General features: G+C 42.3%; 1 protein-coding gene across 3 annotated transcripts; it reads right to left on the bottom strand.

Moving 5' to 3' along the window:
* Nucleotides 1-3,212: 3,212 nt before the first annotated feature.
* LOC135547517 (guanylate-binding protein 1-like) lies at nucleotides 3,213-12,990 on the bottom strand. 3 transcript variants are annotated; one of them, XM_064976589.1, is made up of 11 exons: nucleotides 12,819-12,990; nucleotides 12,302-12,501; nucleotides 11,999-12,126; nucleotides 11,744-11,853; nucleotides 11,095-11,306; nucleotides 10,363-10,605; nucleotides 7,955-8,235; nucleotides 7,630-7,842; nucleotides 7,295-7,397; nucleotides 4,298-4,422; nucleotides 3,213-4,142 (listed from the first exon to the last, which is right to left on the bottom strand). In XM_064976589.1, exons 2-11 carry the CDS (start codon nucleotides 12,471-12,473, stop codon nucleotides 3,657-3,659), a joined length of 2,073 nt encoding a protein of 690 aa, XP_064832661.1. In that variant the 5' UTR covers nucleotides 12,474-12,501; nucleotides 12,819-12,990; the 3' UTR covers nucleotides 3,213-3,656. The 3 variants fall into 3 exon arrangements, with proteins under 3 accessions (XP_064832661.1, XP_064832663.1, XP_064832664.1); XM_064976591.1 differs by having other exon boundaries at nucleotides 12,302-12,525; XM_064976592.1 differs by lacking the exons at nucleotides 3,213-4,142; nucleotides 4,298-4,422 and adding an exon at nucleotides 4,999-7,029.
* Between the last annotated feature and the right edge of the window lie 14 nt (nucleotides 12,991-13,004).

A 13,004-nucleotide genomic window follows, 5' to 3' on the forward strand; every position in this document is an offset into this window, starting at 1 on the left:
CCACCCTGCAAGCACCTTTACTTCCCACCCTGTTCCCCTAATTTCCCCAACACTTACCCCCCCCATCAACCCATATATAACAGGCATGCACAAACAGGAGAGAAAAAAAAGGAAAAATAAAAATAATAAACACATTGTCTGGCCGATGCCAAAAAAGCACGGCGCGACCTCGAACAAGAGGTAAAACAAAAATAAAATCCCAACTATACGTTCACCTCTCACTCTCCTAGAACTTCTACTAACATATGAACTGAGGAGGCTCCCGCGAATAAAGTGTTCAGTTAGCATCTAATAAACCTAAACAGAATAAGTTGCAACTTATACATATTGCGCATTTAAGCGTCATCCTGGGTCAATCCCAGAGATAAGCAAGGTATAGCCTCAAGATTATATTGCTAAGCACTGCCGGTCAAAAAATAAACCATCCGCAACCGACATAGTCAGCCGTACATTTACATACTGTGGGTCAGGAGATCGGAACAAGGATTTGCTAAATTAAACGTTCCCCCCAAGAAAATAAAATATTAAAAATATAAATGAAAAAGTATATATATATACATACATATACATACCTACACATACATACACACACATACATATACACATACATACATATATACACACACAAACATACACACATACATACATACATATATACATACAGTGCCTTGCAAAAGTATTCGGCCCCCTTGAACTTTGCGACCTTTTGCCACATTTCAGGCTTCAAACATAAAGGTATAAAACTGTATTTTTTGTGAAGAATCAACAACAAGTGGGACAAAATCATGAAGTGGAACGACATTTATTGGATATTTCAAACTTTTTTAACAAATCAAAAACTGAAAAATTGGGCGTGCAAAATTATTCCGCCCCTTTACTTTCAGTGCAGCAAACTCTCTCCAGAAGTTCAGTGAGGATCTCTGAATGATTCAATGTTGACCTAAATTACTAATAATGATAAATACAATCCACCTGTGTGTAATCAAGTCTCCGTATAAATGCACCTGCACTGTGATAGTCTCAGAGGTCCGTTAAAAGCTCAGAGAGCATCATGAAGAACAAGGAACACACCAGGCAGGTCCGAGATACTGTTGTGAAGAAGTTTAAAGCCGGATTTGGATACAAAAAGATTTCCCAAGCTTTAAACATCCCAAGGAGCACTGTGCAAGCGATAATATTGAAATGGAAGGAGTATCAGACCACTGCAAATCTACCAAGACCTGGCCGTCCCTCTAAACTTTCAGCTCATACAAGGAGAAGACTGATCAGAGATGCAGCCAAGAGGCCCATGATCACTCTGGATGAACTGCAGAGATCTACAGCTGAGGTGGGAGACTCTGTCCATAGGACAACAATCAGTCGTATATTGCACAAATCTGGCCTTTATGGAAGAGTAACAAGAAGAAAGCCATTTCTTAAAGATATCCATAAAAAGTGTCGTTTAAAGTTTGCCACAAGCCACCTGGGAGACACACCAAACATGTGGAAGAAGGTGCTCTGGTCAGATGAAACCAAAATTGAACTTTTTGGCAACAATGCCAGACGTTATGTTTGGCGTAAAAGCAACACACCATACCCACTGTCCAACATGGTGGTGGCAGCATCATGGTTTGGGCCTGCTTTTCTTCAGCAGGGACAGGGAAGATGGTTAAAATTGATGGGAAGATGGATGGAGACAAATACAGGACCATTCTGCAAGAAAACCTGATGGAGTCTGCAAAAGACCTGAGACTGGGACAGAGATTTGTCTTCCAACAAGACAATGATCCAAAACATAAAGCAAAATCTACAATGGAATGGTTCAAAAAGTAAACATATCCAGGTGTTAGAATCGCCAAGTCAAAGTCCAGACCTGAATCCAATCGAGAATCTGTGGAAAGAACTGAAAACTGCTGTTCACAAATGCTCTCCATCCAACCTCACTGAACTCGAGCTGTTTTGCAAGGAGGAATGGGAAAAAATTTCAGTCTCTCGATGTGCAAAACTGATAGAGACATACCCCAAGCGACTTACAGCTGTAATCGCAGCAAAAGGTGGCGCTACAAAGTATTAACTTAAGGGGGCTGAATAATTTTGCACACCCAATTTTTCAGTTTTTGATTTGTTAAAAAAGTTTGAAATATCCAATAAATGTCGTTCCACTTCATGATTGTGTCCCACTTGTTGTTGAATCATCACAAAAAAATACAGTTTTATATCTTTATGTTTGAAATGTGGCAAAAGGTCGCAAAGTTCAAGGGGGCCGAATACTTTCGCAAGGCACTGTATGTACTCACACCTACACAGACACAAGCACTACAGAGGGCTGGTGGGACTCTAGTCGGGAGAGCGGAACCACGGCTAGATAAAGGCAGAACAGCACAAAACATCAACTTGCTAACCAGGTGTCTGCGTCTGCCCCTTCCCAACCATCACCCCCAGTCCCCTGCAAGCAATAAATAAATGGTATGGTAGTAAGAATAATGTAAGGATACAAAGTGACTTTTTAACATGTTTTTTCATGTCTTAAAAATGTTTTACCTTTGTTAGATCATTAGTACACATTTTAAATGGCTTTTACAGATTTGATGTTTACAAGGAAAGTACTTTTATTCATGGTTGTTTTCATTGATTTTAACAACACATACTTTTTAACAAATTTAAATGTAACTTTCAAATGCTGTGTTTTATGCTTTGTTGCCGTTTTGACGTGTATAAATGATGTAAAAAATGTATGAGCTGTTTTTAAAGGAACTGTGTTAATAACACTTTTCCAAAAGAAAACAATCTGTTTATCAAAGTAAGGTGGATAAATCCTTGATCCTGCTTTGGGACATTCCCCTCAGGTCTTGATGTGTGTGGTGTGTCCCAGCAGCAGATTCATGAAGATCAGTAGTTTATATGAAAATCATTCCTGCATGTCTCGTCCGTGCCCTAAAGCTGATCTGGGTACTGATCATCTGAGTAGAGATATAATTACATAATTCATTCATTACAGTTCCTCTTGTTGTCCTGCTGCTGATGTACACGTTTGTATTTGATTAAATTGATATGAGGTGACTGAAAGACAGGATGTGTCTCTTTTTCATGTGAATGCTTGTGCTTTTGTTTCCATGTAGAGATTCAGCTGGTGGTGTTCAGTTCATCAGTTCTCCCCATTGATCAATATCTCTATTTAAACAGGTTTAGCGTCATCCTTAACCCTATCAGAGAAAATGTGAAAAGTTATCGAATAGAGATTAAGCAAGGTTTATTCAAACAGAAATCACAATTACAAAACATGATAATGGTCAACCCTGAAGTGAAAAGCTCATTGAAGATGAGCAGTTCCATTCTAGCCTTACGTGTAATATAGAACAACACATTTGACCTCGACAAGTTAAGCAAGCTCATTTATTTTACACTACATCCAAGAACAAAACACAAATTAACTTTCCAATTTAAAGATTGATCTATAATAACTTTTAAATATGATGTAATATTATCAGAATGAGAAATCAATGGTTATAAACTGAGGAACTGACGTCTGTGAAGTCACAGCTGGTTTGGTCACATTGTGCAGTTGTTGCACAGCAGCCTTTGTTGCACTATTTCCTAGTAGCTCTTCTGGTTAATATTGAGACTGGAGAAAGGTGTGGCTGCTGATCTGGACCACTGACCAATCTCTGGTGAAACCTTTAGACCTCTGAGCCAGGGCTTTTGCCAGTTGAACCTGTGTTGACTTTGGGCAGAGTTGTGTCTTTAGAGTTGCCAACTGCTCCCGTTTCGAGTTTGGGCGTGGCCGTCTTGTCTTGCTTGAGTGTCATGCCCTCCTTATCAGGGATATTGCCAACCGCACCTGATTTGAGATTGAATCTGACCTGCTCCTTGAACACAAGCGCCTTGCGTTGCTCACGGGCTTTCTTATAGTTAAAGTAGTGACCTAAGCCATTGCTGACACTCTCCATGACACCCTGTGCTATGGCTCTGAAGTTACGAGACTGCTCTTCCTTCTCCTCGCGCTTGGCCTCCTCCTTCTCTCTCAGGCTCTGTATCTCCTCCTTCATGGCTGCCTCTTTCTCTGTGAAGCCCTTAGCCATCAGCTTTTCCTGCTCACGGAGCTTGCTATCTAGCGCTCTCTCCAACTCATGTTGCTTCTCCTTCGCCTCCTGGACCATCTTAGTCTAAAAATCACAGAGGGACAACATAAAAAGCAATCTGCATCTTCTCAAAGACTACTGTGTTTACCTCCATCAGTTACTACAATCTGTGGTTATAGTTAAAAATATATGATTTTATGAGATATGGTATACTATAGGTTCCCAGTGTTTATACATACCTCTAGCTGACAGATTCCCTCCTGATGACTCCTCTCCCTCTCCTGGATCAGTTTCTCTAACTGGTGCTGTTTCTCTGCCTCCATCTTCACTGCCTGTTCAGCCAGGGCTCTCTTCTCTTGTTCCTCTGTGTCAGAAAAGACAATAGCCAATGGCTATTTCTCAAGTGCAAACTGATTGATTCATGGTCTGAAAACCATTTGAACACCAAAAGGTGACCCAGTATCTGAGATAAAAGTAAGAGGATTGATGTCTTTTATTTTTGCATTGTTGTTTTCCTTAGTTTTTCTCTTTTGTTAATTTTGTTGGTGGCTTGAGGGTGGTGACATCTTGGATGGTTAAGAGGCAGCTGTTGGGGAAATGTTCGGGGGAACTTGGAGGGTTAGCGTTTGGGAGCTTGGGCCAGTGGCCGATAGGTGACTGGTTCGGGTCCCCATTTGGTCTTAGTGGAAGAGTCGCCGACGTGCCCTTTGGCGGGGCGTGGACCCTGGTTGATATTGTGGGTCGCTGTGGATGGGAGTCTGTTAGATGACTGAATGTAATTTAAATGTTGAGCGACTCACTGCAGGTAGATTGTATGTTCAATGAAAAATATATAATAACAAAAAGAAGTGCGTCAGGCCCCGAATGCATAAATGGGGTTTTCCAGATGCGAGTCAGTAACAGACTACTACTACTTACATAAACACTAAAAGATTCAAAGTGGATTCAAAACAATTTATTTATAAACTGATATGCATTTTATATACAACTTCAAATGACAATATCCAAATGATTCATATTTTCCTTCAATAGACAACGTTCTCAAAGAATATAAGACCATAAAAACAAGACTGAACAAAAATAGAAACGCAACATGTAAAGTGTTGGTCCCATATTTCACGAGCTGAAATAAAATCTCAGAAATGTTCCATACTCATAAAAATCTTATTTCTCTCAATTTTTTTGTACAAATTTGTTACATCCCTGTTAGTGAGCATTTCTCCTTTGCCAAGATAATCCATCCACCTGACAGGTGTGGCATATCAAAAAGCTGATTAAACAGCATGATCTTGTGCTGGCAACAATAAAAGGCCACTCAAATGAGCAGTTGTCACACAACACAATGCCACAGATGTCTGAAGTCGAGGGAGCATGCAATTGGCATGCTTATTGCAGGAATGTCCACCAGAGCTGTTGCCAGAGAATTGAATGTTCATTTCAGTATGTCTCACCGGCCTCAAAACCGCAGACCACATATAACCACACCAGCTCAGGACCTCCACATCCACTTTCTGCACAAACTGTCTCAGGGAAGCTCACCTGCATGCTCGTCGTCCTCAACAGGGTCTTGACCTGACTGCAGTTTGGCCACCTTCGATGACCACTGGCATGCTGGAGAAGTGTGCTCTTCACAGATGAATCACAGTTTCAACTGTACAGGGCAGATGGCAGACAGCATGTAGGGTGTCGTGTTGGCGAGCGGCTTGCTGATGTCAACGTTGTGAACAGAGTGCCCCATGGTGGCGGTGGGGTTATGGTTTGGGCCAGCATAAGCAACGGACAACAAACACAATTGCATTTTATCGATGGCAAGTTGAATGCACAGAGAAACTGTGACGAGATCCTGAGGCCTATTGTCGTACAATTCATCCGCGGCCATCACCTCATGTTTGAGCATGATAATGCACGGCCCCGTGTCGCAAGGATCTGAACACAATTTTTGGAAGTTGAAAATGTCCCAGTTCTGGGATGCTCTGGATCGACATTGTGTTCCAGTTCCTGCCAACATTCAGCAACTTCACACAGCTATTGAAGAGGAGTGGGACAACATTCCACAATCAATGGACTGATCAACTCTATGCAAAGATGTGTTGTGCTGCATGAGGAAAATGGTGGTCACACCAGATACTGACTGTTTTTCTGGTCTACACCCTGCTTTTTTTAAGGTATCTGTGACCAATAGATGCATATCTGCATTCCCAGTCATGTTAAATCCATAGATTAGGGCTAATGAATTTATTTCAGTTGATTGATTTCCTTATATGTAATTCAGTAAAATCTTTGAAATTGTTGCGTTTATATTTTTGTTCAGTGTATATTATGATTAAAGAAAAGTCTTAGTTATAGTCTAGAAATGTTTTCATTAAAGCCTCTAGATTTAAGCGCTATACTAGTACAGTGATAATTTCACCAAAACCTGTAAATACATATACTGTATGAGAAACATAATACATTGCTCTTGCATATAAAGCTTATACTGATACTAAGCATGGCTATCAACTTGACTTTCCACTTTACATTGATAGATAAAGCAAACAAATGTGTACATGCTCAAGTAATACACAATGTTTCTACTTCATAAAAGCTCCCCTCATGAGCTTATATTGAAAGAAAGTGTTGGCAGCGTCCAATCCAAGTCGAAGAACAGGCATGACTGTAGACTCAAGGAAACCACCTCCTTCCTTCTCAGGTTTGTTGCTATTCTTGAACTCCTCTATCTCCTGTCTCATTAAGTCAGCCTTCTCCTTGTGGCCCTTCTCCAGCAGATCCTTCTGCTCCTGCATCTTGCACTCCAAGGCCCTGTGGAAGTCCCGTTCCTGTTGCTTCATCTCCTCCTTCATCTTCTCTTCCATCTGCTTCAACTTCTCATCTTTGCTTCTGCGATCGTCCTCCATGGTGCGCTCCATCTCCAACCGTTTCTCTTCAGCAGCCTTCTTCTCCTGCTCCAGCACAGCTGATCTCTCCTTCTCCTCTGCATGGTCCAAAGGAAGAGTTGAGGTAGGAAAACACTCTAGCTTCTGGACTACTCATGTTCTCTCTCATATGGAGTCAACAGACAGCCCCTGATCTTTTCCATGTTCTGGAGTAGGCCATAACTTTTAGATTACTCTTTCAAACATCCCAGGTCTATGTTGACTTCGTGCAAGATTATCACCAATTTATTGTGAGAAGTCACTCCAACCAGAAAACTGAATGCAACCAGATAATAACATCCCGATGCTATATTTTGGACTTACCGTGGATCTTTTTCTCATTTTCGGTCAATTTTTTGTCAGCTTGCAGGATGGAATTCTTCTCTAGACTCTTCTCCCTCAGGAACTGCTCAAGAATCTCCTCAGCCTGTAGAAAACACCCCCAAAGGCTACATGTTTTATCATTGGTTGATGGCAATCTGTTTCTGGTATGACGCTGCAGATGGAAGCTAACATGGAAGCTAATCATAAGAGGTTGATAGAAACAGCAATCCATCTACGGAATTGAAACTAAGTGGATCGGCCTGAAAGATGAGAACAGCTCCAGTGTTTAATATGGATTTTTTGATGAATGTTTCAGCCCAAGCAAGGATTCTTACCCTAACTCCTTTATCAGGCTCGGCCCGGTACTGTGCCACCATGTTGTCATGGTGACTGCAGTAAAGCTCATATCCTCCAGGTGTGGCATAGATCCCCTCCTTAATCTTCTGGGCCATCGGAACAGACAGCTTCTCCAGAAGAGCCGCACACTTCTTCTCTGAGGCATCCTCGTTCTGGATGAGAAGGTCAGCGTAGTGCTTTGCAATGGCCACCTGCAGGAGTCAAGACTGTTTTAGGGAAGCATTTGTAAAAAGTGGTCCTTGACAGAGTTAAGAACTAAGGCAGTGTTTGTATCAGGCACAGCTCTGAAATGATGACCCTTACCGCCAACGCTTTCAAGAAATCCCCATTTTCGTCTTTGAAGGATCGTTTCATGAAAGCCTGCGTGGCCTGGTGGTCTGAGCGGAGGTGATGAGCTGAAATCTGACCCATGGCCACAGGGAATAAGGCCTTCACCTCCTCCATGCCGCTCTGGTATACCGCCTGGCCCTCATCCACAGCAGCCTGGTTCTCAATTTGAGCCATGGCCAGCACCGCATTCTCCAGACAGGGCACAGAGCCTTTGGCTATGGTCTCCACATAGGTTTTAACCAAGTGGCCGAGCACTGCAATCAGATAGAGGCGGGAAGAAAAATATAAGTGTATACATTTGGTGGTACAATAACATGGGCTACATTGTTTTTTTCACCTTTATTTAACCAGGTAGGCTAGTTGAGAAGAAGTTCTCATTTACAACTGCGACCTGGCCAAGGTAAAGCAAAGCAGTGCGACAAACAACCACAGAGTTACACATGGAATAAACAAGCGTACAGTCAATAACACAATAGAAAAAAAGAAAGTCTATATGCAGTGTGTGCAAATGGCATGAAGAGTTAAGGCAATATATAGGCCATAGTAGCGAAGTAATTACAATTTAGCAAATTAACACTGGAGTGATAGATGTGCAGATGATGATGTGCAAGTAGAAATACTGGTGTGCAAAAGAGCAGAAAAGTAAATAAAAGCAATATGAGGATGAGGTAGGTAGATTGGATGGGTATTTACAGATGGGCTATGTACAGCTGCAGCGATCGGATAGCTGCTCAGATAGCTGATGTTTAAAGTTAATGAAGGAAATATAAGTCTCCAGCTTCAGCAATTTTTGCAATTTGTTCCAGTCATTGGCAGCAGAGAACTGGAAGGAATGGCGGCCAAAGCAAGTGTTGGCTTTGGGGATGACCAGTGAGAAACACCTGTTGGAGTGAGTAATACAGGTGGGTGTTGTTATCGTGACCAGTGAGCTGAGAAGGCGGAGCTTTACCTAGCAAAGACTTATAGATGACCTGGAGCCAGTAGGTCTGGCGACGGATATGTAGCGAGGGCCAGCCGACGAGAGCATACAGGTCGCAGTGGTGGGTGGTATATGGGGCATTGGTGACAAAACGGATGGCACTGTGGTAGACTGCATCCAGTTTGCTGAGTAGAGTGTTAGAGGCTATTCTGTAAATGACATCGCCGAAGATCGGTAGGATAGTCAGTTTTACGAGGGTATGTTTGGCGACGTGAGTGAAGGAGGCTTGGATGCCAAATAGGAACCCGATTCTAGATTTAATTTTGGATTGGAGATGTTTAATATGAGTCTGGAAGGAGAGTTTACAGTCTAGCCAGACACCTAGGTATTTGTAGTTGTCCACATATTCTAAGTCAGAACCGTCCAGAGTAGTGATGCTAGTCGGGCAGCGAACGATTGAAAAGCATGCATTTAGTTTTACTAGCGTTTAAGAGCAGTTGGAGGCCACTGAAATAGTGTTGTATGGCATTGAAGCTCGTTTGGAGGTTTGTTTACACAATGGCCAAAGAAGGGCCAGATGTATACAGAATGGTGTCGTCTGCGTAGAGGTGGATCAGGGAATCACCCGCAGCAAGAGCGACATCATTGATATATACAGAGAAAAGAGTCGGCCCGAGAATTGAACCCTGTGGCACCCCCATAGAGACTGCCAGAGGTCCGGACAACAAGCCCTCTGATTTGACACACTGAACTCTGTCTGAGAAGTAGTTGGTGAACCAGGCGAGGCAGTCATTTGAGAAACCAAGGCTGTTGAGTCTGCCGATAAGAATACTGTGATTGACAGAGTCGAAAGCCTTGGCCAGGTCGGTGAACACGGCAGCACAGTACTGTCTTTTATCAATGGCGGTTATATCGTTTAGTACCTTGAGCGTGGCTGAAGTGCACCTGTGACCAGCTTGGAAACAGGACTGCACAGCAGAGAAGGTACGGTGGGATTCAAAATGGTCAGTGATCAGTTTATTAATTTGGCTTTCAAAGACTTTACAAGGCAGGGCAGGAAGGATAGGTCTGTAACAGTTTGGGTCTAGAATGTCACCCCCTTTGAAGAGGGTGGTGCCTGCGGCAGCTTTCCAATCTTTAGGGACCTCAGACAATACGAAAGAGGTTGAATAGACTGGTAATAGGGGTTGCAACAATGGAGGTGGATAATTTTAGAAAAAGAGGGTCCAGATTGTCAAGCCCAGCTGATTTGTACGGGTCCAGGTTTTGCAGCTCTTTCAGAACATCTGCTGTGTGGATTTTGGTGAAGGAGAAGCTGGGGAGGCTTGGGCAAGTAGCTGCGGGGGGTGCGGAGCTGTTGGCAGGGGTTGGGGTATCCAGGAGGAAAGCATGGCCAGCCATAGAGAAATGCTTATTGAAACATTCAATGCATCTGTGCAGAATCTGCTCATTTTTGACTTACTTCTCCCGGTTACTTTGTGTCCCCCTTTGACAGTTTTTGTGCGGCTCTCCTGGAAAATGAAGCGGCAGAAAGTATCTGCAACCTTTCGGAAGCTTCCACAGAGGTCAGCCTCGTCCATGGAATCCAGATGGGGCATGTTGGCAGGAGTTGTAGGAGTGGGGAAAACAAAGCACTTGCGCGAGGGGAAGTAGTTCCGGATGCACTCTCGTGGGAGGTTGTACATCAGGTTCTTTTTACCCCCACCTGAATGATAGTCAGCATTCACCATTACAGTTGACATTAATCTATTTTTAGGGCCAGTTTCCCAGACACAGACTAGGCCTTGTCCTGGACACAAAAGTGTGTTCAATGGAGAATCTCGTCTGGAGGCCGAATCTGTGTCTGGGAGACTGGCCCTTAGTTCACCATCCAAACACACAATCATTAACAGACAAGCATATATAGAGATATGCATAAATGACTTTATGACCAATAAACAAACTGGATAAGATAATTGTGTCACTTGATTTATGAGTCTGTTTGATTAGGAGTGTAAACCTACAATACATTTTCATATGAATGATTTTATAACGTGTAATTTAGCAAGTGTCAGAGCAAATATCAATCTTGTTTTTCAACCTCTTTGTTCTTGTGAGAATGATTGTTCCAATTGTATAAATGTTCATGGGGAGCACTATTCTAGAGACATTGTGCACAGTTGATCATTGGGATGGTGGCTAGTGCTAATGTCACCTTTTCTGAGTTCCAGGGAATGCTCCAGATACTCATCTTCAGTGACGTTTCTACCATCGATCTCGAGTAGTAGAGTGAAATCTCTGATGGTCCACACGAAATTTGGAAAGAACTGCACAAACTGGGCGTCCCCTCCTTCCTCGTCATCGTGAGAGGATGAAGCTGCACTGGAAGAATTCACCTTGATCCGCTCTGTCAGCTCACTCACATATCTTTAAGGCCGGTTGAGGATTGACTGATAAAAGCTACCAAAGTAGCTGCTACAGTTGTACAAGGACTTGCTTTTCAACAGTTATAGCATACAAGTCATTTCAGTTTCATTTTGAATGGACTGTGTCCACATGCACTGAGTAACCCCTAAGGGAATGGATACAACAAAGTACAGTGTGTTGAACATTCTGCAAACACATAATTAAAACGCTGTCAGTAACACAATATATTGCTCCAGGTCTATAAGGACATGTTGCTCAGCATCCAATACATATACAAACATACAGCACTTTCACTTTCAATATGAGAGGGACTTCCAAGAAATGGCCCGGTTGGGGGAAATATCCCCTAACCATGTGATATGTACACCTGTTAAAGTCAATAGGAAAGAAAACTGAGAGGATTGCCATGGGAAAATTGACATTGGTTTAAAGGATACTGGAGGTTCTCCACGGCTTGATTGTCAATGGTCCCTCTACTATTGTAGACCAGAGTACTGCTTAACAGAATGGCCAAGGAGAAGATCCAGGCATCATTCTTAGAATCTCCCTGAAACAAGTATGACAACCGCAACATGTATTTGTGATCTGGCGAAATGTAATGAAATTATTTAAAATATATGTGTGTTTAGATATGTGTTCACTGTGCTGATTAGTAATGTGAATTGTAAAGAGACTGAACTTTGACCTCTCACCTTCTCCACATCCCCCAGCCCCTCTGTATCCAGCAGCACCAGGGTGTGGTCTCTTTTTTCAGGATGAGGCACACACCACATCCAGATTCCCTTAGTCTTAGATTGGATGGTGGCACCAAGGGCAAAACCTAAATCAATATTTCAAAGACCAATTTCAGAAAAAAAATAATGTAATACAAGTTATTTCTAAACCAGTGTGTGTACTGATGAAAATAAACATTTAATTGGGCATTGACTATTGAGGTACAGCTGATGGTCAAACCAGTCTGTACATTTTGATTTGTTTCTCAGCATCAGTCTCACCTTGTCTCTTTCCAGCCAGCTTGTTCATGAGGTAGGACTTGCCGGTGCGGTACAGCCCGACCACCGCCACCACTACGACTTGCTGGTTCAGTCCCATCAGGTACTTGATGGCACCGGGAACTACATGAAGCTCGCCGTCGGCGTTTTCGACCAGGCACATTGGGGAATCCATCGTCAAATGATTTCACAGGATGATTAGCCTACAGCTCCCAGAAATAGTCAATCTTTAATAAAAATATTAATTAAATATAGTTCAGGTGAAATATTTATATACGTTTATTATCGATTTCTTCTATAAATTAAGCTCACAATGTGAATATAGTCTACTGGATATGCCATGCAAGTATATTATTAAAAAGATCTGCACCATGAAACAGCTTAGCCATATGCATACAAACATGTAGTTGAAGTGAAGTTAAATTATTGTCCAATGACAAGCTTCAATTTCATTATGAAATTCGTTTGCAAAAATGTAATAGTTTCCTGCTATGTTACTGCATTCGTCGGTCCTACTTACATAAACGACTCATCCACAAATCCTCTCCAAACCAACTGAGGTTAATCGCAGAGGAACAATGTCCTGCTGGCTATATATTTGCTGCGAAACAGAAATTGAAAGTTGCCTAGGCTTTCTTTCTGTTCACTTTTTTTTCACCAGTCCAATACGAGATTGAACTGACGCAAACTACTTTTAAATTCATCA

The sequence above is a fragment of the Oncorhynchus masou genome, chromosome 10 (genome assembly GCF_036934945.1).
Source record: "Oncorhynchus masou masou isolate Uvic2021 chromosome 10, UVic_Omas_1.1, whole genome shotgun sequence".
Lineage (NCBI taxonomy): Eukaryota > Metazoa > Chordata > Actinopteri > Salmoniformes > Salmonidae > Oncorhynchus > Oncorhynchus masou.